Source organism: Lepidochelys olivacea, assembly GCF_965140295.1.
Source record: "Lepidochelys olivacea isolate rLepOli2 genome assembly, chromosome: 2".
NCBI classification, from domain to species: Eukaryota; Metazoa; Chordata; order Testudines; family Cheloniidae; genus Lepidochelys; species Lepidochelys olivacea.
The window spans coordinates 222,651,493-222,676,213 of record NC_140412.1 but is presented as its reverse complement, the minus strand read 5'-3'; the positions used below and the strand labels follow the sequence as shown (position 1 = coordinate 222,676,213).

General features: G+C 42.4%; 1 protein-coding gene across 1 annotated transcript; it reads right to left on the bottom strand.

The window, feature by feature from the left end:
* Window positions 1-10,059: 10,059 nt before the first annotated feature.
* PDK4 (pyruvate dehydrogenase kinase 4) lies at window positions 10,060-24,086 on the bottom strand. The gene is made up of 12 exons (XM_084618768.1): window positions 23,866-24,086; window positions 22,462-22,603; window positions 22,186-22,257; window positions 20,615-20,799; window positions 19,132-19,221; window positions 18,487-18,564; window positions 17,649-17,725; window positions 16,570-16,665; window positions 16,171-16,281; window positions 14,829-14,942; window positions 13,515-13,631; window positions 10,060-10,712 (listed from the first exon to the last, which is right to left on the bottom strand). The coding sequence occupies exons 1-12, from the start codon at window positions 24,002-24,004 to the stop codon at window positions 10,515-10,517; spliced, it is 1,419 nt and encodes a 472-aa protein (XP_084474894.1). The 5' UTR covers window positions 24,005-24,086; the 3' UTR covers window positions 10,060-10,514.
* Between the last annotated feature and the right edge of the window lie 635 nt (window positions 24,087-24,721).

The following is a 24,721-nucleotide window of genomic DNA, read 5'->3' as shown; positions in this document are numbered from 1 at the left end:
CCCAATAACAAGGAGACTGGGGATCCAAAACCAGCCACAAGTAATCATTTGGGCAAGCAATCCCATCATGCTGAGCACCTACGCAGAATGAGAGAGTCCATGCAAATGAGATCAGCTTCTGAAGTCACCATAGAGAAAGCCTCAAATAGCCTCTAAAACTCTTTCAACAGAGACCACACCACTCATCTTGAGTAGGATTTGGCATCCCTACGCCCTGCTCAGCAAGTTAGGTTCAATTTAGGAATCAGGTGCATGCTAAGCACAGTTCTCCTGCCTTTTACTCATACAATAAGGATAACAACATTTAATTACTCCTGCACTCAACATGAAAGCGAATTGCAACCCAAAACCTGCCAAAATTGATCACTTTGGCAAAGCAGGTCTGTCTGCTGAACACCTAGGCAGAGCAGGTGTGTCTATGTAAATACAATCTGCTCCTGAAGTCTTTTCCCACAGTATGTCACTCGATGTCAGGGGAGAGCTCATTCAGACCCTGCTTACAGATGTTTTCCATTATGTACTGATCTGTGTATCAGCAACAATCAGAATAAATAGCTCCTAGAAAAAGCAAGCTGGATTCATTGTGACTTGGATTTGAACTTTGAAGCAGTTCCTGAAATAGGCTCCGGGTGGCGAGGAATGACACAGAATGACTAATCCTCCCAGCTTCTGGCTTGTCTCACATAAACATGTTTTTAAGTTCTCTGTACAGCTAGCATTGGAACATGCTGTACTTTGTTTCACCCCCAAAGTTGGGAGAATGTAAGAACAATGCCAAGAACGATGCTGTTGTTTTTCAGTTGGGTGTCTAAGGACACACATTTATCAAGCACAGTTCTATGAAAGATGATGGAATGCTGTAAGCAAAAGAAAACATCAAAGTGTTCAGCGGCTAGCAATGGAACAACAACCCTGTGTTATGTGTATGTTTGTGATCATTTAGACCTTATTTACAGCATTGTTTTGTTTCCTTTTATCCAATGCTGGCTGCAGATCTTCCCTTTCCTAAAACTAGTCCATTCATTTCAAAGCGTCTGGAGATAAACAGACAACTATAGGACACAGGCGTAGCTTTTTAGGCTTGCAGCCCCAAACTGCTGGAATCATCTTCCTGCTTCATTGAAATATACTGGCATGTTGTTAGGTTTTAGCAAACTCTTAATTCTTTATTTTTAAAAAGCCTTGACTATCAGAAATGAATGGAAGCTGTGACCAGTCACTGTTGTCTGATGATACAAGGCCCAATTCTCTTGTCTCCACGTGCAGGCAAAACTCCTATTGAATTCGATGGGAGCTCTGCCTGCGTCTGGACAGAAGGGTCAGAACTTTGGATGGAAATGTTCTGCACAGGGTTGTGCTTAACCCACAGAGTTGGGCTCCAGATCTGGACTGAAACTTTCCCAAAGTTTCAGAGTAGCAGCCGTGTTGGTCTGTGTCCGCAAAAAAGAAAAGGAGGACTTGTGGGACCTTAGAGAGTAACAAATTTATTAGAGCACAAGCTTTTGTGAGCTACAGCTCACCTCATCAGATGCATTCAGTGGAAAATATAGTGGGGAGATTTATATACACAGAGAACATGAAACAATGGGTGTTACCATAACACTATAACAAGAGTGATCAGGAAAGGTGAGCTATTACCAGCAGGAGAGTGGGGGCAGGGAGGGGGGAACCTTTTGTAGTGAAAAGTAAAACTATTTCCCCTTGTTTATTTCCCCTCCTACTGTTCTTGTAAACTGCTGGAAATGGCCCACCTTGATTATCATTACAAAAGGTCCCCCCCCCCTTCTCCTGCTGGTAATAGCTCACCTTTCCTGATCACTCTCGTTACAGTCTGTATGGTAACACCCATTGTTTCATGTTCTCTGTGTATATAAAATCTCCCCACTATATTTTCCACTGTATGCATCCGATGAAGTGGGCTGTAGCTCACGAAAGCTTATGCTCTAATAAATTTGTTAGTCTCTAAGGTGCCACAAGTCCTCCTTTTCTTTTTCCCAAAGTTGAAGGTTGTTTAATGCTCCGTGGTTGGTTTAGTTTATTATAGAATTAAAGGCTAGTCAAGAAATTCACTTTCCTCCTTCAGATTTCTCCTCAAGACCCACCTCTGTCACAAGGCCTGTAAAACATGAACCAGTTATTAGGGATTAGGTTGAGGGGCATAAGAGGATAGCTGGCACTTACACTATAATATTTTCAAATGCGATTGTGTATGCGTGGATAAACATGTTTTTATATAATAGAATATATAATATGTTTATAATATGTAAATATGTTTCTATATAATATAAAGAATATCTAAACATATTTCACTGTACCTCTCTTGCCCCCATCTATGTCACTAGAATGTAAGCTCCTGAGAGAAGGGACTGTGTCATCTTATACATTAGTTCAGCATCTGATACAATGGGACCCTAGTCCTAATTAGGGTCTCTTGCTGATAATGTAAAGTAAGGTCTGGGCTACACTACTCATTAGGTCAGTTTAGCTATATCGATCAAGGGTGTGAAAAATCCACAACCTTGAATGGTGTTGTTAAGATGACCTAAGTTGCGTGTAGACAGCGCTAGGTCCTCCATCAACCTAGCTACCGCCTCTCTGGGAGGTGGATTACCTGTGCTGATGGGAGACGCCCTCCAGTAGGCATAGGTAGTGTCTACATTGAAGTGTTATGGCGTCTCATCTGCAGTTGTGCCGCTGTAGTGTTTTAAGTGTAGACAAGCCCTAAATGTTAACTAATGACTGTTGTCTCTTTGGAACTTTCCAAAAAATATATATCCTCTCAGTCTCAGTGAGCCGCCCTGGATCAAAGGCCATTTAAATAAATGGGAGTCTTTCCATTGACTTCAGTGGGGCATTGAATAAGGCCCTAAAAAACTAGCTAATATTTATCACTGCTCTATTATTTTTTATCACATATGTCTTAATATATCAGTCACACTTTACATTAAGGTTCCATTTCTAATAGTTCATAAAGGGTTAATAAATTATTACTGTATGCTGTAAGCATGTTACAGAAATGAGTAATGTGTGTTGCATGTGATTATAAACATAGCAGCAGTAGGTGTTGTATAGATGGTTATAGGCCATGGTTATAGGCAATCTATTGATTTTATAAAAATTGACAACAATTGGGTGACCATTTATTAAAACATTTATTAACCCTTTATAAATGTTTATAAATGGAACCTCGATATAAAGTGTGACCAATATATCTATACTCTGTTAGCAGGAGTTTCCTTTTAAAAAATACATGATTTTGCTAACAGAAACATTTCTTTTAGCCTTTCCTGGACAGGTAGCTTTGTCTGAGTGTCCTGTCTGAACATAAGGAATGAAGATATGCCCCTCTGAAGGACTAAGTTGTTCAAGAGGGAATGTCCCCTGAAAAATCTATTGTCTCCTCTTACAATAGATGCTGCAGTTCCTGTAAAGAACTAGGAGTCTCTGCAATCCCTTTATACTCTGTCTGACTGTGATGGTGATAAATAAAGATTTAAAGTCAAGACACATTCTCTCTCCTGAACGTTAATTCTCTGGGGTGGAGAATAAACATCAACTGCAGAACAGAGGAGGTGGCAAGGACAACTCTCTGGATAAGGGCAGAAAACAGATCCTATGGCCATCCCTGAATACTAATATCTATAATATAATTTCCCAAGTCTGTCTGAAACAATTCTGATTCCCCAGTGAATAGTTTTGCTGTTTTTCCAGCTGCTTTGGCATGGATGGTGTCATTTGACAGGCAGCAGCCTTGAGATGTGCAGTACAGTCTCGGATCGTTTGCTGAAGTGAACTGATAATCCAATGGCCTTGAAAAACCATCAAAAGTTTGTGAAGGTGTGACATACTTCAGATTTCACACTCCTACCACTCAGCTACATAGGATGTTATGTTCATAATGTATATAGGACAGTACCAGTGGTGGGAAGAGGGACAAAGAGGAAAGAGAGAACTCATGCAGTGAACTGGACCCAATATGTGATTTTTGTGCATTTCAGTGTATGATGGGGCATTCCAGTGTGCAAAGCTTCAGGTGTACTGGCTCAGATATTCACAATTAAGCATGCATAATTGTACATGTCTAGGGCCTGATGTCAAGCTTCTTGAAATCAATGGAAAGACCCCCAATGACTTCAATGGACTTTGGATCAGGCCTCTGATGAATACATGCAAATCTCCAAAATGTGTGCCACTCAGGTATTGTGCACATGCCTGGCCAGCCATGTTCCTAGCTGCCATACCTGCTAGCACCTGCAATGGTATAAGCCACCCTAAAACAGGGGAGGGAGGCTGGGCCATGGTTGACCCTTATGTGTCAACCTGCAGAGTTGGCCAGTGGTGTAGGGTAGTACATGCTGCACCATCCCAAGGGTGTTGCACTGTGAGTTCTGTGAGTTCTGTTACCCATGAGTTCTGACAGGCATTGTCTCCCCACACTGCATCCAAGAGTTCCTCGTCGGGCAATGAGGCTCTTAACGATCCCCAGGGTAGACCAGTGCACTTATGGTACGATCTGTGCCATAATTCTCTCTTTAAGCATGGGATCGTCTTTCAATTAAAAATGACCTTCTCAGAGCACATTGCTGGCTGTGCTGCATGTCAAACTTCCTTGCTGAGTGATCCGGCGAAAGGCCCTTACTTTTACTATTATGTTTATAGGCTCAGGTTTTTAAAGAACAGGAAGTGGTACTGGTGGCTGTATCTCTGATAGATAAGGCATAATCACAATCATAAACATTCACTTTGGGGCATAACTGGGCCTCAGATGGACCAGGGTTTAATTCCTGGTTCTGCAACTGGGTGACCTTCAGCAAGTCACTTAAAAAAAAAATCACCCTGTGCCTCAGTTTTCCTGTCTGTAAAATGGGGATAATGATACTGCCCTCCTTGGTAAAGCACTTTGTGATCTATGGATGAAAAGTGCTACAGAAGAGCTAGGTATTATTATCATTAACTAAAATTCCAAAGGAGCAGTTTGTCGCCCCTGATTTCCCTTTGTGGCTAATGGCATTTCAAATAATTTTAAATTATGTGTTCTGGAAGTTCTCGAGCTCTCTGCTCTCCCTGAATTACCCATCCATCCCAGTGGTTCATGAAGATATAAAGCCAGGGTCTTGATGTGCCTCTTATGGAGGCACAGCACAGAAGGCTAAATTTAGGAGAAGGAGTGGAAGCAAAGGTGTCTTTAGTAATCTTTGTATTCCCAGATGCTGGGCTGTTCTGGGGCACAATCATGGCATAAATTAAAGCAGCCCCTGAGCTGCTTTAACTTATCAACCTTCCCCCCCACAGCTACCAATGGGATGCTCTGCAGTCCAGAGTAGCAGAAGTGCAGAGCGCTCTGGCCACTCCCCCTCCCATTTCTGATATGCTTCCATTCACTTCTCTGCACCAAAGATTAAAGGTTGAAGACATGGCATATACTTTGACTTTAGCAAAGCTTTTGATACGGTCTCCCACAGTATTCTTGCCGGCAAGTTAAAGAAATATGGACTGGATGAATGGATTATAAGGTGGATAGAAAGCTGGCTAGATTGTCAGGTTCAACGGGTAGTGATCAAGGGCTCGATATCTAGTTGGCAGCCGGTATCAAGGGAGTACCTGAGGGATCAGTCCTGGGGCCGATTTTGTTCAACATCTTCATTAATGAGCTGGATGATGGTATGGATTGCACCCTCAGCATGTTCACGGATGACACTAAACTGGGAGGAGAGGTAGATATGCTGGAGGGTAGCAATAGGGTCCAGAGTGACCTAGACAAATTAGAGGATTGGGCCAAAAGAAGTCTGATGAGGTTCAACAAGGACAAGTGCAGAGTCCTGCACTTAGGATGGAAGAATCCCATGCACTGCTACAGGCTGGGGACCAACTGGCTAAGCAGCAGTTCTGCAGAAAAGGACCTGGGGATTACAGTAAATGAGAAGCCGAATATGAGTCAACAGTGTGTCCTTGTTGCCAAGAAGGCTAATGGCATATTGGTCTGCATTAGTAGGAGCATTTCCAGCAGATCAAGAGAAGTGATTATTCCCCTCTGTTCGGCACTGGTGAGGCCACATCTGGAGTACTGCATCCAGTTTTGGGCCCCCCAGTACAGAAAGGATGTGGACAAATTGGAAAGAGTCCAGAGAAGGGCAACGGAAATGATTAGGGGGTCCTGGCACATGATTTATGAGGAGAGGCTGAGGGAACTGGGATTATTTAGTCTGCAGAAGAGAAGAGAGAGGGGGAATTTGATAGCAGCCTTCAACTATATGAAGGGGGGTTTCAAAGAGGATGGAGCTAGGCTGTTCTCAGTGGTGGCAGATGACAGAACAAGGAGCAATAGTCTCAAGTTGCAGTAGGGGAGGTCTAGGTTGGATATTAGGAAAAACTATTTCAGTAGGAGCGTGGTGAAGCACTGGAATCGGTTACCGAGGGAGGTGGTGGAATCTCCATCCTTAGAGGTTTTTAAGGCCTGGCTTGACAAAGCCCTGACTGGGATGATTTAGTTGGAGTTGGTCCTGCTTTGAGCAGGGGGTTGGACTAGATGACCTCTTGAGGTCTCTTCCAACCCTAATCTTCTATGATTCTATGATAATTCTTTGAGCACTGTTTTGGTTCCCATTATAAGCCACCAGAATGGCATAAAGGGACCTGAGTGAGGGATGGATTTTGCCCCATCGTGGAGATTTTCCCTGTAAAATGCATATATTTGCAGAAATCATTTGCACTGTAAGTCTCAGATATTATTTCAAAGACATTAGAAAAAGTGCCCTGAGCTTCAGGGAGTTTGAGAGAGTAAAAGGCAAATGCAAAGGTGCTCACACAAAAAAGGAGTTTTTTCTTGTTCCATTGTTTTTACAAGGAACCTAGAGAGAGACACTGGGGATCACACACCACTGAGTCCTCCTTTTACTCTGATCAAACTGATTGAGAGTTTTATTTAAAACAGACTAGGGCAGAACTTGGAGAATTATAACCTGATAATGCCAAACCATCATTGCTGCTGTAAGGGAAATTCTCACTTCTCTAGCCTGGTAGGGATCATAAAGTATTAGATAAAGGTGACATGATTTGCTGCTGAGCTATTCAATGAGCTTTTGATAAGGTTCTTTATAAGACTGTTAAGGAAAATATATTGGAACAGGGCAAGGGACAAAGTATCATGTATTAAACGCTGGCTAAGCAAAAGGAAAGAGGAAAAACAGTGAGTTGGAATGGTTTGCTGATGGCATCAAGATGCTGACTGTGCCAGGCCCTTATGTGAGTGCAAAGGGAGGGAACGGCCAGGAGGGTGCAGAGACTGCTCCAGCAAAGAACTTCAGCACATGCTTATCTCTAAGTATGTGAATAATCCCCTGGGCTTCAATGGAGCCTCTGACATGTTGCTGAATCAGGAGCTTGCTGCACCCCTAAAGGAATGGGGAAGAAGTGAAGCCAGGGTCCTGTTCCCCAGTGCACCAGCTCATAGAGCCCCAATGGATACTGGATTTTTAGATTGCTGTTCACAGCAGCTCTCTACTACCTGTGTTCCAGAGGGATGCAGGGTACAATTGCAAAATGCTGATAGAATCACTTTAATAACGTTTCAATAACGTTAACAACAGTGAGATGGGGAACTGAGATGAGTTCATGTCCAAACATCCTGATTTTGGACAGTTTGCCTCAGCACTTAAATATGTTTGATAGTTTTCTGAGAATATTCTGCCTTTTCCCTTAATAAAAAAACTGAGTAAATGTAAAAATCTAAGTCTATTCTACCTATCAAAATATGCATCTATGCACCTGTTAAAAACAGATCACTTGTCTCATTGGCCCAGAACTAAAAGGGATATTGCTGCCTATCAGGTAATAATGTATATTTGTCAAGGGCTAAATCCTGCCCCACACCTGTGTAGTTGGGCTTGGTGTAGGTGTTAATATATGTGTATGTCAGGAATCCTACCCCAAACCATGGAGTGGCAGCAAGGTTGCTCTCCTGCCATTACAGCAGCCACGAAGTTGCACAGTGAAGATGCTGCTATAGACTTTGTTCTGCAGGGGGTGAGGGTGTAGGCTCCACTGAAACCAGGGATACTGGGGCCAGCCCATTGACCATGGCTCTATGACACACAGGATGTTTGGATCCCTCTCCCTAGACTCCAGAAATCCTGCCTCCCCCGCTGCACAGAAGAACTACACCAGTTCTGTGGCATCTAAGGCCCTTGAGGATTGGGGTAGAGTTCACATTTTAATACTACCATAATATTATTCACATCCTCCCCTATATAAAATGGCTTAGAAAATTAGTCTTGCACATGCACAAACTTTCTTCTCCACTCTTTCCAATTTCTTTGCATGCCACAAAGGTGGTTAATTAGGACCTTATCCGGCAAGGCTGAGTACCCATTGTTAATGTACATTCAGCAATTTGAAAGCATAAAGGCTTACGTAATACAGTTCCAAAGTTTTTTGCAGATGAAGGCTGGAATTTTCAGAGGCACAAAGGGCAGCTAGTTACCCAACTCCCATCTCTGCCTTTGAAAATCTCCTGTTAAATACTTATCTCACCCACTGCTTCTCTCAGTTCAAGTTGCTTTTTAGCTCAGCAGTGATTTAAAGCGGTGAACATTACAGTAGGTTTGCACTCTGTCTTAAAAACAATGGCTTCTGAACAATTCAGCATTGGTTGGAGATGATAATTTATTCTCTAGCTTTCAGAAGCCTTTCTCCCTTTTATAGCACACAAGAAGAAAACCATGTTTTTTTCTCAAAACCATCTTCAAGTATTTAAAAACATTTACACCCCATTCTCTTCTGGGCTGAGCGCCAAGTTCCTAGAGCAAGTTTTAATGGAAACTACACAGCTTAAAAATAAGGACCATTAGTGGAAATACAGACAAAAGCAGTGGTGGAGCATATGTGCTATGAAATTTATATTTAAATGAATGGTATTGGGTCAAATCGCTAAGGTTATGAAAGCCAAACTTCTGGAATTGAAAATTCAGACCAATAGAAATATTTTAATGCAAATATTACTAATTTAATGGAAACAATGTTTTTACCCCAACATTGTGTTAGTAAACTTGGTTATTTTTCATCATGTGAGATAATAGAAAGTAGTAAGTCAATGATATAGGAAGTAGAAAGTATACTAGATAATGGATTCTCAGTTTTTTTTCCCCATAGAGTGAACCCCGTCTTAATAGAGAGACTGTCTCATGGCTAACTCCCTCTTCATTCAAGTACATTACCTCACCTCCCAGATGCTATAACATACCATTCCTTTGGCAGCTACAATAATTGCTCACATGGAAAAGTAATATTAAGAAAAAAATTAATGTATATCTTACATGCCACATTGCATTGAAAACTGGATAGGGAACTAGCTCCAGAGGATGATAGCTTTCCATACATCATGAACTGCTGTGTTTGATTTTTAAAGTTAACCCAGTCGATGTTTTTAAATCAATAATTATCTTGTACAAATATAACATTTTCCCAGAGGTAGAAGAGACTGAGGGTAAAGTGATAATTGATAAACAGAAACATTGGAGGACAAATTCAAAATATACTTGTTATTTTCTTCAGTTATTTTAAGGAAAAATACCCAGTTTTTCCCTCTATTGTTCTCAGACTCATGTAGTGCACTGATTTTTATTAAATCACTCAGTAAATGCTAGTTTTGATGCATCTTTCCACTTTCTCTTGGCAGTTATGATAAAGAGGTCACTTTTTTTTTTTTTTTAAGAACACATGGCTACACCAATCAGCAAGATGCTTGATTCTACAAGTATTATGGCTAAGGATAGTGGAGTAACAACATCTGGGTTGTTAGTAATATCTCAGTAGAATTGTGCTCTCCCACCTGTCACCATCTGTTTTCTCTTGCCCCACACCTGGATTGCAAGGTCTTTGGGGCAGGGACCACCATTGTTATTTATACAGTTCCTACAGCATAGGGTCCTAGTTCATAGGTTTTATGTTTATTCAGTTGTCACTACAAATGTATTAGTAATGGGGTGGTGGCATTGCTAGTCTTTATTCCCAACCACTCCATTACCTAAAACCCCCAAAAGTATATTTGAGAAACAGGGGGGGTGAGGTAATACAGTATTTTTTATTGGCTCAACTTCTGTTGGTGAGAAAGACCAGCTTTCAAGCTTACAGAGCTCTTCTTCAGGTCTAGGAAATGCACTCAGAGTAGCACAGCTAAATGCAAGGGGGAACACATTGTTTAACATAAGTAGTTAATACATATTCCAAGGGACACCTCAAGGGGAGGTGGCCTATTAACACCTCTCCAGTCACAGTGAGGAAAGGAGGGGGAAAAGGGGATGATAGGAGATTAAGTGGGTTATAGACAGTCTACCTAGCAAAGTTATGAATTTAAGGTCTCAGGCTCATCTTCTGAAGGTGTTGTGCAGCTTTCCTTTGAGAATTAAAAAAAAAAGGGGGAGGGGGGAGTCCTATGACACCCTGTAAGCAATAGCTGTACTTAATCACAGAATCCCTGCGGCAGTATCTGTTTTTTTTAAATGCAGAAGTGGTTCATGCTATGAAAGACTTTGAGAATGCTCCATATAAAGAGCTCTGGAAAGCGCCTGAAAGACTGGTTGCAAGTGGCCCAGGAGAGATGTAAGCCTTGACTGATGCACCCTTCCATGGACTTCTGGGTTGAGACTTTTTTTCTCCCCCATTGTGTGGCGATCTTCTATAGTTGCTTCTTTCATTGATTTCTTCTTGTCTAGGTCCTAAGGGAAAGCAAGTGGTCACTTACAGTGGGCCTAAAACACATCATAAAAGGTATTTTAGATCAGACCATAAGGAAAACACTTAAAACTGGCAGGTGTGTAAAGATGCTCAAATTGCAAAGAGTTGCCTTGTTAACTGCAAGTGGCTGTGCACCGTCAGACCTTATTAAAAAGAAAACACTACTGTTTCACTGAGTTTAATCCTCCCTACCCAGTCTGCTGAAATAGCTTTTTTTAGAAATTGTTGACAGAGCAAGACATTCTTACAGTGAAACAATAGCTAACAGTTTAGCTGATATTCGGGCTGATATTCTGCAAAGCTTACTTTACAACTTCTGACAAATGGAGGTTCTACAACCTACACATAAACAAAGCTACGCCCTGAGCAGACCCACCACAATAATGAAGTGAAAGAACAAGTGAGTTTAAAAAAAATATTTATTACAAAATCATATCACTTTTGTACAGTACAAGACTTAAAATCAGAAGCCTTATCCTCAAAACAAAATTCAAGAACAGCTAAAAGTGTCTAGTGCAAAGTAGTAAAACCCTCAAGTAGTTAAATACAAAAGAGACTCCTTGTGGAGGGCTGATATGGTTTCCATATTGATATCAACATATGGCACTGAGTGTGTTTTGGATATAAAGAGTTGGTACTAAAGACTCACTTAGCATTAGGAAGTTGCCCTATAATTCAAAGATAATGCGGTCCAGAATACTTCCACCTGCAAGTATTAACATTGTTTACAGCAGCATAAAAGTGTGCATGATGTTTTGAAAATAAAGGTACTCTTCTCCAGGGGGACATGTGGGTTATATATTACAAAAAGTGCTAAAGAGCATGAGAACACAGATCATGCTCAGGCATTAATGAGCCTAGAGAAAGAGCCAAAATTTAATGTTTACTTGAAAGGAGAGACTATGTCTAGGTGCACTTCATGACCTTGTCTAGCATTCGAGATTTATAAGCTACTGAAGCATTGACACACAGTGAAGAGGACCTTTTTCATCCCTATATTGAAGGTGGAACATCTCTCTGAAATTTTACTAGACATATGGACTAAATCTATACTAATGGAATAAAAAACCCTGTACAGTACAGTTATATGCAGTACCAGTTAAAACTCATTCTGCTGAGCAAGGTAGTATAACAGTCTACTATTGCTTGGATTAAGAATTAAATAAAATCTGATGTCCACAGCAAGAATGTTTAGTGGCGTGCGCTCTGCTTCTAGCCAAGATGATCTGCATTACAAAACCATCCCACAACTGAGCATGGATGCTAGTTGTTCATGTGAAGTACTGGATTCTCCATACTTAGGCTCCTTTGAAAAATCCAAGCCTAAACATTTGGCACAGCCCTTACAGTTCAAAGATGTAGGCTACATGTGTCATTATGTCTGTCACAGTCAAAAGCATTCCTCAAGATACAAACACAAAGCCTTCTCCAAGTTACCAAGCAAGTTGCGTTCAAGGGTTTTTTTTTTAAAAACAAACCATTTCTGAAAATGGCACCAATCTTCTACCATTCAGGGCAAGTAATAAAAATAATCGAATAAAGCTATTTTTGGAAAAAAAGTTGTTTAACATTTATCATTGGGAAGTGCAGGGAGAAAAATGGGACTTTCTAATGTCATAAGATACTTTGACCCACACATGGCTACCAACCTGCTACACCTTAAGGTTCCTATCCTGCTGCTGCCATCATGTTAAAGTGGATCTGAATAGGACAATATTGTATACCCATATATGCACCTAACTGCAGAGTTGCATAATAGATGGTGAAGCTCTAGTGACTGTTCTGGGAGAAAAAATAGGTACTTGACATTTGTCAGCATTTAGAGGTTCAAGAGTTAAACATGGTTCAGAAACTGTATATATCTATTACATCAAGTCTCAGATCATGTGCCTGGAAAAACTGAAGTATTAATCTGAACTTCTTATGTGCCTTTTTTGGTAAGGGCAACAACATTGAAAGATATACCCATCTTTAGGTTCTTTGTACTGAATGGTACAGGTCAAATCGTGCAGTCTAGACCAGGGCCAGCCTCAGGAAAAATGGCACCCTGGGCCAACTTGTATTTTGGTTCCTCTGGCCTCTACCCCTCCATTGCCCCTGGCCCCCACTGCCTCCTCATCTATTCCCCCCATTGCCCCTGGCCCTTTCTGTCTCCCTGAACTCCCATTCCCCCTGGGTCCTGCTGCCTCCCCCTCACATTGCCCAGAGCTCCTTTCTGTAGGCTTGCACCCCAGGCCTGCCCCATTCTTTGCCGCTTGACCACAGCGGCTGGAGAGCAGTGGCTGCTGGTCAGGTGCCACCCAGCTTTGAAGGCAATGCCACCGCCAGCAGAAATGCAGCAGTAAGAGTGGGATGGTATAATACTACCACCGTTACTTCTGTACTGCTGCTGGCAGCGCTGCCTTCAGAGCTGGGTGGCCAGAGAGCAGCAGCTGCTGCTGACCGGCAGTCCAGAGGTGCTGGGGCTATGAACTGCCCTGCCGAGAGGTGGCGGGGCTCAGAGTTGGCAAGCTCCGGAACAAATTAAGTACTGATGGTGCCCCGCTGACCACAGCGCCCATGTTGCCCACCCATAAGGCCAGCCCTGGTAGACTATAACCTCCAGATCTGCAGCATGATCTTTCCTTCCCTTCTTCCAGCAGACTGACAGACTCCTTCTGTTCCACAACCTGTTGGAAGGAGCTGTAGCGTAATGCCCTCAAGCATTAGTCCTGATTGAAGAGAGAGTTTGATTCCCTTCTAACAACTTGACATTTCTTTCACACAGCTGCACTTTGCCTCACCGAGTTCTTTGGTTTACTTGGGATACACCAATCATCTGCCTCTGTAGCCATTTGATAACGCTTAAAGGCAGACTTGTTGAACACAGGGAGCTTTTCTACTGATGCTGTTGAAAGAGCCTAAACACAAAACAAAAAAAATACAGGAATTACTTATTCAATTATCTCTTTCAAGCCACTGTTCCACAACAATAAGAGTTCTAAATATACCATTAAAAAAATCAAAGCAATATATATTTAACAATAAGTTTGAGACCTGAGCCACTGACACTACAATTACATAGATAATGACATACTTGGATTAATAGTCATTTGAGCATTAGTCTTTTGCATTTGCAACAGGCCACAGTACTGTGCGCTGTTGTGCTTAGGTTTGCCCTGGAGAAAGACGTGTTGTCATTAAGTGTCAAGTCATATTGCGGTCAGATTTTACAGGCCATGAACCTGTTTGTGTTCTGCATGATATGACTTCTTTGGGGCGATTTAAAAATCAAGATAATCCTGGATATAGCAGGACAGCTCCTTTCTCACAAGACCTGAAGGGGCATTTAATACATCTTACCCCATTTTACAGATAAAATAGGATTCTATGATGAAGAGACAGGTTTGGATGGTATAAATAAAAAGTTATTGTAAAGTAGAACACTTTGTGTGTACACACACACCCATTTCATAGGTTGTGCTTCGATAATTGTATTTTAAAGTAAAAGTTTTGTGACACAGTCAGTACAAGTACCTCTCCGAAACAGATGCACGGACTACCAAAAACCTTTGGTTTTTATAGTTACCTGAAGAAACCTGGTGTATGTAGTAGGCTAGACTCTTATCTAATGAAGAATCTGACATAATGAAGTATTTAACTTACCCAGAATTCAGCATCTGTACAACAGTTGTTGAACAGGTAAGCTATTGGTAACAACTATTTATATTTCCTTATAAGGCTGGATTTCTCACTCCTGAAGACAATGATCAGTGAAGAGAAGATCTGCCACTTGAATGTTTGTACTTTTAGTGCCTCAATTCCAACCAGCACCTCGGTCCATAAGTTTCTACTTAACGTGTGTGTGGGAAGGAGGCCCGCAGCCTCAAATACCTGTGTAAATTGGACCAGCTGAAAACTAGTGCAATTTCTATTTATACTACAAACTTACCCTCAGCTCTGACAGTCAAGCTGAGTAATTTCTAGCTCACCAGCAACAGAGGGTCTGCAGGCCCAGTTAGGCCTTCAGTCAGTCACTTGTGTAGAACCACACTTTAATGTCAATTAAGTGGGATAAGTGATCAGCAATATTACTTTCATGTAACAAAAGCACATACCTTCAGGTAGAGAATAGCATCTGTTCCGTAACCTGGTATAGAATATAGATTCAAGTCTCCTTGAAAGTATTTAGCATATAGACGAGAAATTGGTAAGCCGTACCCAAAACCAGCCTAGAAATAAGTACAATACATCAAAATAAAAATTTCTTCCATTTCCAGAGAGCATGACGACTGTTCAAGGGAGACAGTTTAGGTCCCTGGATGTCTCCATTACTGCAGAGCTTCTCTCCCTCCCCCACAAAAAATGTTAACAAGGAAGCCTCATTTAGAACACTGGAACTTTATGAAAAAAGTTAATCTCATCCTCAATCAAAACATGTTGAAAGATCTTTCAGTCCAAGTCTTCAATTGTGGAATTATATATTTTACACCTCTCACTTTTACATACCGTATTTAAGTTTCCCCAGCCATGTCTTCTCTTTTTAAACCAGATATGGGGCAGAAGCGGAGAGCTGAAAAGATGGCAAAGAAGCTTCTGTTCTAAGCTTGTCTCCTAAAGGGTCCCAATTTGGGGCAGAGATGTTAAGAGTGCAAGTGAGGGAAGAGAATCAAGATGCAGAATGGCTGGCTATGTCGCTTCAGAGAAAAAGCAAAGACGGAACCCTTGCAATGGCCTCTACTCTGTTCCTCCTGGCAGCAAACATTGGCTCAGTTGCTGTCAACAAAACCTATCAGGATATTATTATGAGGAGGAGTGAGGATCGGGAGCAGAGATCACTGAAATACTGCTCCTTCCTTCAAGTTGTGGCTCAAGAGGAGAGGGATTTTAGCATAGAGATGTCCACAGGTTGTTAGACAACCAACACGTCTCCACTTTTGAGCCACAGTCATTAGAAGCGCATCCAAGCTAGTCTCAATCACTGCTGGGAGAACCTAACATTCTTAAAACAAGACACAGCCCAATTTGAACGGTATTCCTAAAGGCTATTAAACATAGGACTGGGGCACAAGGAGGGAGCAGAAGCCACTGAAAGACTGCCCCCTGTAACACGTAGTTGCTTTGTTCACCATTTTCGCACCAGAGGTCATTCTTAACTTTAGGTGAAAAAAAACACAAAAAACCTAATGTGCGAGAGTTTTTTAAATGGAAAAGGTATGAGACAATAAAAAGCTGCCTAAAGTGGAGATGGGAGAGACTTAAAAAGGTACAAATGAAGAAAAATGCTGAAGCCTTAGAATGCCATTGGTCCCATTCCAACAAAGTGTGTATTTTTTTTATTGTGAAGTTCAATTCACCTGTGACTATCTCACAAAGCAGTTGGAATCTTCTCAGAGTCTAAGTACTTTACTCTATCTTGCAGTGTTCCTTTATAAAATTACTGTAGATTTCAGATCTTACCAAAGGAGCATTACGAGAGTCATCCAACACTGGTCTTGGTGCTGTGGAATACATGTAGCTAAACAGGAGATTGATTTTCCTCAATGGAACACCACCTCCTGTGTCAGATATCTGATTAAAAAATTAGTCAACTGTAAGTCTGTACTAGAAATAGCATTGAACATTAGCAGCTGAACCCATCCACCAGTAACCCATCAGTTATTCCTGATTAGATACCACAAAAAGCTTAGATTTCTGATAAATAACCGCCTAAAGTAATCTTCAACTAAAGACTCTTTAGTAGATATTAACTTTGTCCTACAGTTATAAGTCAGCAAGCTTTTCTATTGCTATTTGTTGTGGAATATTCATTCAGTCTTTATTTCATTTATAGGCTATTGCAGTCAAGTAATAGATTACCTTAATTGTCAGGTCTTCATTTCCTAGAACGACAGTCACTTCAACTGGAGAAAGAGAAGAATTGTTCTGATGTTCAACTGTTGCCCTCATGGCATTCTATGGAAATTAAGGTAATCACCATCATCAGAAGAGTTTGGCTCAATTAACTGTATGTCACTATTACAGCACCACAGATAGTAGGTTCTGGTGTGGTTCCTGCCTCTCCCCACCTCCCTCTTCCAAGTGCACACCAGGTCTTTGTTAGAAAGAGTTGACTACACTTTCCCCCTACCCCTCATTGTTTGGTCTTTGGGGAATGTTCTTAGCAATTTAGTATAGTGGGACTGAAGGAAAACCTGCATCTAGAAGTGACTCCCAAAGCAGACATTTTATTTGGGGTTTAATTATTGGAAAGGGCACTTCAATATACATATCAGAAATTAAGCTGTACCTGCCCAACATGAAGATTAGACATTATAAATTTAAAAAGGAAAGCTGTAGTTAGATTCCAAGACAACAGTCATGCCCAGTGGTCACTGAAGAGTCCTAGGTGCTTTAACCCAAACAAGCCACACACCATCATCTTTTCAATCCCATTACCTCTTGGTCTATTTTTGTTGCTGCCACATTCGCTTTTCTTTCAAGAACACACATACCCTACAGTCCCTACCTCACATATAATGGTATTTTATTTCTTCCACTCCCCAATCTTGTATTTTACATAAACTAAGATGTTTAGTCAGGGATGCATGCTCATTTGGTGCTTCCCATTCCTCTTTGCGTATCCTTCTGTGCATCACAAGGATGACAGATACCATGAGGCCCTTCTAACTTCACTGACAAAATGGAAACTCCAGAATTCGCAAGACCAAGATTAATAAAGGGCATAATATCCCCCTCCACCCCAAAATCTCCACTACATCTGAATCCCACGGCATTCCTATCTGCTGCTACCATCCCTTCCTCTAGTGACAAGAGCTATAGTTCTTGATCTTAGGCAAGAAACTAAAACCAGATCTGGTTAAAGACTGAAACACATTAGTTTATGCTCACAGAACTGGGCAATGGCATGCTCATAACAGAAACATGGGTTTACAAACCTTGAAGAGCTCAAACAGTATGTGGAAGAGGTGGGAAGGAACATAAACAACGTGAATGGGTTGTCCTGGCACTCTTCCTGGGGGGGAGGGGAGGGAAAGAAAAAGATTTCCCCAGTTTTAAGGCTTTTCTTTTGTTGGTTTTGCTTCCCAAATCAACTCTATTGTAAGCAAATGAGGTCATGCTATAGTAAATAAGGAAATGGGGGAAAAATAAGACTCACTCAAGAGCACATCATATACCAATTTGTTCACAATGCATTATTTCATGAACACCACTGAATTATTTTCAAGTGACTGTGCACATCATTCAGTTTTTAGCATTCTTCTGGAGTGGGCAAGAATTAACTGCCCAGAATCAGACACATGCAGAGAGTATGGATTAGAACTCAACAGTTCCTCAATTCCAGGCCTGCATCCACTTTCTAAGTGTAAAGAGAGCTTATTCCTTGCCATCATATGCCAGTGCTTGTGCGATTTAATATATAGACAGGTCAAGTATATTCTCTGAAGCATTTGCAAGAACCACAACTCAAAAAAAAAGTTCATATTTGAGAGTCAGAAAGCCAATGTGCTATCTTATGGAACCAAAATGCAGAGAGCTTGGATTCCAACAACTGAGGTGAAAAATGCAATTTGGAGGACCTTAAAGAAGTGGAAAGGAGCAAACATGAGACTAGCCAACTGGTAAACAAGGTTCAAGAGGAAGCCATATATGGCTACTCTGACAAAAGCACTCAGAAGAGATTGAGTGAAAGAGTCTCCTAAGAGCTAGAGAAGTCAGTTTGGCTATTGATAAGGATTATTAGTCTGCAAATAACAGATTAAGCCATTATCTTACCATTCACTTCAATGAGACTTAATTCTGGAGAAGCTAAGTAATACTGGTCACAGAGTCTCCGGGAAGTTTCAAAAGCATCTGTAATATTTTTTAATTTTACAAAAGTAAGTGTATACAGTTGTAAAGTGAAATGTTATAATATAGCAATTTATTCTCTTTGGCAACATATCACTTCATACTACATTCATATCTGGTGTGTTGTAATATGTAAACATGCATGTTTTAACATTAATATTTATAACAGATATGCATCATGTGATGAATGTAGTAAGAGTAAAGACTAAATATGCAAATGTAATAGCATTGCTAGATTTTACAGCATAATTTGAGTTTTGTAGAACAGACGCCTAGAGAGTGAAAGATAGAAGTTTGCCACCACACAGCTGGTGTTGATTTGTCATGGACTGCTCCCACCTCATCTACCACCTCAATACTTGATTATGTCTTAAATTCTTCTACTATTTTGCACCCTCTTTAAAACCAGGAGATCAACTAGTCTACAGCTGATAACTGTCAGGCACTTAAAATAAGTCATGTTCAGCACCCCACATAAGCACATCTTTTGTCTGCATGTCAAACTACTTGCAAACAAACAGTCAGTGCTAACCATGAAGAGAGAGCCTACTGATTTAACAATGTACATACCATTCACCACTCCCACCACATCACAGCATGGATCAATGCTGCCAACGTGCTGTGGATGACCTGAGTTGGTATTGTCATCAAAAATAAGTGCTGTTTAAGATAAACCAATGTTATGTTATATTTCATTTCAGGTAAGCAATGAATTATGAAAAAAGTCAATTCACATTCACATACTCTGATCAGGAAAATATTGCTTTTTTTTTGGCAAGTAATAATTTCAGATACTGGAGATTTTTTTCAGGCCTCCTCCTCCCCACCCAAAAAAAAAATGGGAAATATAGTCTAGATTTTCAAGAGTCAAAGACAGGGCAGGTTTGGTGCCGAGAGAACTACTGCTTATTGCAAAGACACAAACTATGCTAATTTTTTTTACTAGTGGATCAACATCTAAAGCAGGGGTTCTCACAACAAATTTTTTAGTAGCCTCAGAGTGCAGCCACCAACTCTTGCTGGTGGCCACTCTGACAATATTTCCTAAAATACTTAACTTTAGGAGGGAAAAATAAATATGCACATATACATGTCAAAATCATTTAAATTTATTTATGTAGAATTATTTTTGCAGCCTCAATAATGATGTACAGTTGTCTCTATTCTTTACTGCACCTAATCAGAATAGAAACACAAATAAGGTCCTTTGCACATTCTCATCTTTGTTATTTCTATTGCTTATTGGTTGCCTGTTTTTTAAAGGCTTGCTAGCTAGTAAGTCTGCTGCTGCGAAAAGTAACTGAATGTTTGTTAATATCACTTTTCACAGTAGCAGACTTACTAGCTAGCTGGGAGGCTGTAAAAAGTGAAACTAAAACATACAAATATCAATTTTCACAGCAGACTTACCCAGCCCTGGCAAGCCAGGGAACAAATTGAGCCCTGGATGGGGAGGTGGATAGGGAGACAGTGGGGGCCAGGAGTGATGCAGTGGGGTGGTAAGCCGAGGGCCAGCACCCATGGCCGGGGTCCAGGGCTGGAGGCTGAAGCCACATGGCAGGAACCTGCAGCCTGCCACTGCCACCCCAGGGTGAAAGCCTGAGCCTCACCACTCCCGGGAAGATAGGGAACTCACTGGCTGCCTGATCATCTGGCATTTGTGACTCCGGGGGAGAAAGCAGGGCCCAACTTTTGCTGGTGGCCTGGGGCAGGGGCCACAGCTCTGCTCCCCGCCCCACCCCCAGTTATTGCCCAGGAGGCTGTGGCCACAAGAAAAGCCCCTAGTGGCTGCATCTGAGAAATGCTGAAGAGTCTATTCATAGGTGAGGATGATATCACTAGATTTCTACACAAGAATTTTCATTAGTTTAGAGTTAATGTTGAAGTTTCAAATTAAGATAACATACATATTCTGATATTCGTCTAGCTCATATCTGCAGTTAAAAATACTAGTGACATATGAAGTCACCTGACACACTCATAAGAAACTTTTAATTTAACATGTTCCACAACACTTACAATGCATTTTCTCAAGGGAAAAGTGAAGACTTACTGTGCTGGTTTATTAGCATCCGGATGGATATACGATTCATGTAAAACCTATCCAAGAAGTACTGAATATTTTGATTGGTGACTGGTTCCACTCTGAAGGCATCTTGGTATTCAATTACTCCTTGCGCCATTATAGGAACAACATCGTGGTGTCTATTTCGGACTATAACAAGTGTATCTATAAAGCTAGATAATCACAAGACACATTCAGATAAATATTTAAGACTGCACATGGGCAAATTTCAAACAAGAAATTCTCTATAGCAGCATCTTAAGTTATGGTGCAAAGTGCTTATATTTAAAAAAAAAAATTAAGTGCAATTGTGTTTTAAGGCCACCTCATAGCATAACCTTCAAAGGAAGGACCTCATCACTAACCTAAACAGAAGATCTTACTTTTTAAATACAGGGCCTGATTCACCCATGTATTACTTCAGTTTTACATCAGAGTAATTGGATGGTGAACCAGTCTCATAAAAAGGTCAGTCATCTCTCTGATGATTTTCACTTTGAAGGGCTTGTTTTCACATAAATGCTACAATGACACAGCTGTGCCACTGCAGCACTTCAGTGTAGATCCTCCCATTGGTGTAGGTAGTGATTCTCCCATAGTGTATGGTTTCAGAGTAACAGCCGTGTTAGTCTGTATTCGCAAAAAGAAAAGGAGTACTTGTGGCATAAATTGGTTAGTCTCTAAGGTGCCACAAGTACTCCTTTTCTTTTTCCCATAGTGTATGTAATCCATCTCCCTGAGAAGCAATAGCTAGGTTTACAGAAGAATTCTTCCACCAACCTAGTACAGTCTACACACATTAGATTAGTATACCTATGTTTCTCTGGGAATGGATTTTTCACACTTTGAGAGACCTAGCTATACCGATGTAAATTCCTAGTGTAGACCAGGCCAAAGTCATTCTTTTCCCAGGGGCAGAAAAATAAACTTCTGGCTAAGGTAAAGTGGCAAGCAAAATTGCCTGACTTTGCCAAAAGCACTTAACCTATATGCAACACTCTCTCTCGCCATCTGTCCTTAAAATTTTCTCATATCTAGCCACTTCCTATGTCTTAATCATATACACAATATTTTCGTTTGAGGGGGCTTTTTGGCCCATAGGTGAAGTGAAAGAATACACTAGAATATTAGTAATATGAAATATCTAGGTCTATTTGTTCATAAGAACCTGAATTGAATTAACACAAAACCAGTACTTCAACCTGCAATAGAACTTTAACTGGAATGGGATGTCCCAGAGTATTTTTGTTTAAAGGTTTTTCCTCCTCTCATGCCAGTTAAAATACTATTAGACTTGTTGGCCCTGAAAACAAGATCTGTTGAGATATCAAAATTGGTCAGCTTTATTGCACTGGCTTAGTCACTTTCAACATGTCATATTTATTTAAAAAAAAAAAACAACACTACTGCAAGAAATGGTTAGCACTTAATATACCTTGTACTGAAAGCAAGTCCAGTCTCCAGGTCTTTCAAATATGCTAGGTTATCAGCATAGTCAGTCACTGTAAGCTGAATGTGTTATGGAAAATGGAAAGGAAGATGAAAAATGAAATGCTTACTCGGATAAAACCCTGTGGTCCTCTGGGTTTTTTTGATGGAACTCAACTACATCCATTAGACTCTGAATGTACCTAGAAAAGATTGTCAAAAAGAAATTAAAAAAAAAAGGTGCTTATTTAAACTGTTTGTTAAAAATGTTGAAGTTGCAGAAAAAGTTCTCCTCCTCCCAAAATTACTATTTAACAAGTTAATAAGTTGCCATAGCTTTAAGATTCCACTCTGTCACCTCTGACATATTCTGTATTGAGCACTTAAACAAAATCCTTCCCACTTACCAGCTTTTTACCAACTGTACTGATGGAGTGCTCAGTAACTGATTAGGAAGCAGGTCAATTTCTCTCAGGATATTTGCTAGCCTCACAGGAAGTTCTTGCCGCAGAAATGCGAAAGAGGTTCTTTCGCATCCATTACTTGAACCTATAAAATAAGAACAGTTATGTTTTAAAACAAAAAGTATTCAACATACAAGTGTGAAGAGGTTTCTTGCAGACTCCCTCAAATCCCAGGATTACATTATTGCAGATGCACAAGAGCATAAATATGTAAACCTATCAAGGATGTTTATATTGGCTATTTCTTCTTTACTCTAGATATTTTCTAGATGATTGCAGTGGATACCTAGTTCAGCAAGAAACAGACATCTGTATAATAACATCTAGTTAAAGGCATATTTTGCATTTCACGTTCAAGTAGGGGGAATTGCCTCTTTATCACCCATGGAAGCCAAGCTAACATACACAAACAGTGAACTCTCACAAGTGGTCTGCCAACATCCACCCCCACCCCATAAATCTGATCACCAGAACATAACTTTTCACAGCTGCTAAAGATGGTAAATCAGATCTGCAGAACAAAGCATTCATATTGTGACCACTGCCTAAAAATCACATCTGTTCTGTTCACATGCACTACAGTTTAAGAAACACAGACAGTTGAGCTATTTAAGGTGTTCCCCATCAACAATACTAACGCACAAGATACATTTTTGCATATTTTTAGATTCAACTTTAATTGAAACAGTCATTGGATCTTTCAGCTTCACTGCAGACTTGCCAGCAGTACAGGCTTCCGTTTACTATCCCAGTCGGAGAACAGCACCTCGGGGTGGAGGTGGGGGGGGGGGAGCACTCGTGTGGCGCCGGGCAACGCCAGCAGCAACACACACATGATCCAATTCCTGATCGGGGACTCAGCCACTCCTTGGACTAACGGATTCGTGCAGCGGTCAGCGCCAGACAGCGGCTGCCAAACGGTTCCGCTTTGCTGACTTCCAGCCTTGCGGAGCAGACAGAGGTGGGTCCCGTCCCCCCCCACGCTGTTGATAACGGGAACATCTCGGGTCAGCGCAGCAGCCCTCTCACGACGAGAGCAGCGTCCCGCACCCACGGCAGAGGAGCGCGGGGGCCTCCGGGCAACCCCTAGCCAGGGTCTAGGGCAGAGGCGGGACAGGGGCGCCAAGACGCCACGTGTCTCTAGAGCGGGGGCGGGGGGCGCACCGGAGCCCGGGACACCCGAGGAAGGAGCCGGCCGGCCAGTGGCAGCGCGCGGGTTGCCGGGGGCATCCCCGGAGAGCTGGAGGCAGTCCCGGGCCAGGGTCCCCGCCGGCAGCACAGAGCCCGAGGCGGGTAGGAGAGCTGTCCCCGCCCCGCGTCCCCGCCCCCGCGCTCCCCGGCCCGTACCGAAGTCCAGGAACTGTTTGATGGAGAGCGGGGAGGGCGAGTAGCGGGAGAAGCGCTCCACCTCGCGCGGCACCGGGCTGCTGACCCCGCCCGCCGCCAGAGGGGCGGCGCTGCGCAGGGTGACCCGCGCGGCCCTCATCGCCCCGCGCGGCAGGTGCGGGGACGGGACGGGCTCTCGGACGCTCGCGCCACGGTAGCTCTTCGACTTCTGAAGCCACCTCTCACGTGCGGCGCTATTTACCACTCACACACCGGCCCCCCGCGGGGCGGGGCCACGGCAGGGGGCGTGGCCCTAGGCAAACCGCGCCCAACAGAACCTTCCCCGGGCTGGGATGAGACAGGCCGGCGGTTCTCGCCAGTACCATTGTCCGGCAGCGTGGGGGGGGGGGCGGGGCGGTTGTGCTATCCCAAGGGAACCCAATGGGCGCTGGGGAGAGACTCCAGAGAAGGAGGAACAGGGGCAGCGGTGGTGGCTCGCCGGTAGGGCGGAGGGGCGGGGCCTCTGCTCTGCCTAGATACCTCTCCAGTGTCCTTGTTTACGAGGCAAATCAATGTCAAACCCCCCGTTTCCTCCCGCGGAATGCGTCCTTCCAGGGACCCAGCTCACGGCTCGCCTCACTGACTGTTCCGGCCGAGCTTGGCCTTCGAGAGCGAGCCAATCCGCGGGGCTAGACCCACGCCCCTCTGGGCCCCGCCCCCATTCCCGAGGGCGGGGCCGGAGCTGCTCTTCCTAGAATCCTGAGAACGGGGGCGGGGCTAGGCACGGGGACGGGCTTGGGGGAAGCGTCGCCCGCGGCTGCCGGGCTGGGCAGCGCTGCGCTATTGCTCCGGGTGTCCCCTGGTTCTGGGGCCGCAG

What these genes read in the sequence shown, in the direction of transcription:
- PDK4 (XM_084618768.1), bottom strand. Translation starts at nt 24,004, where the DNA reads ATGAGGGCCGCGCGGGTCACCCTGCGCAGCGCCGCCCCTCTGGCGGCG. An exon ending in GACCACAGGGTTTTATCCGA is followed by an intron (nt 20,800 to 22,185) that starts GTAAGCATTTCA and finishes GTGATTATCTAG; the next exon opens with CTTTATAGATACACTTGTTA. An exon ending in TGTGGTGGGAGTGGTGAATG is followed by an intron (nt 18,565 to 19,131) that starts GTATGTACATTG and finishes AAAATATTACAG; the next exon opens with ATGCTTTTGAAACTTCCCGG.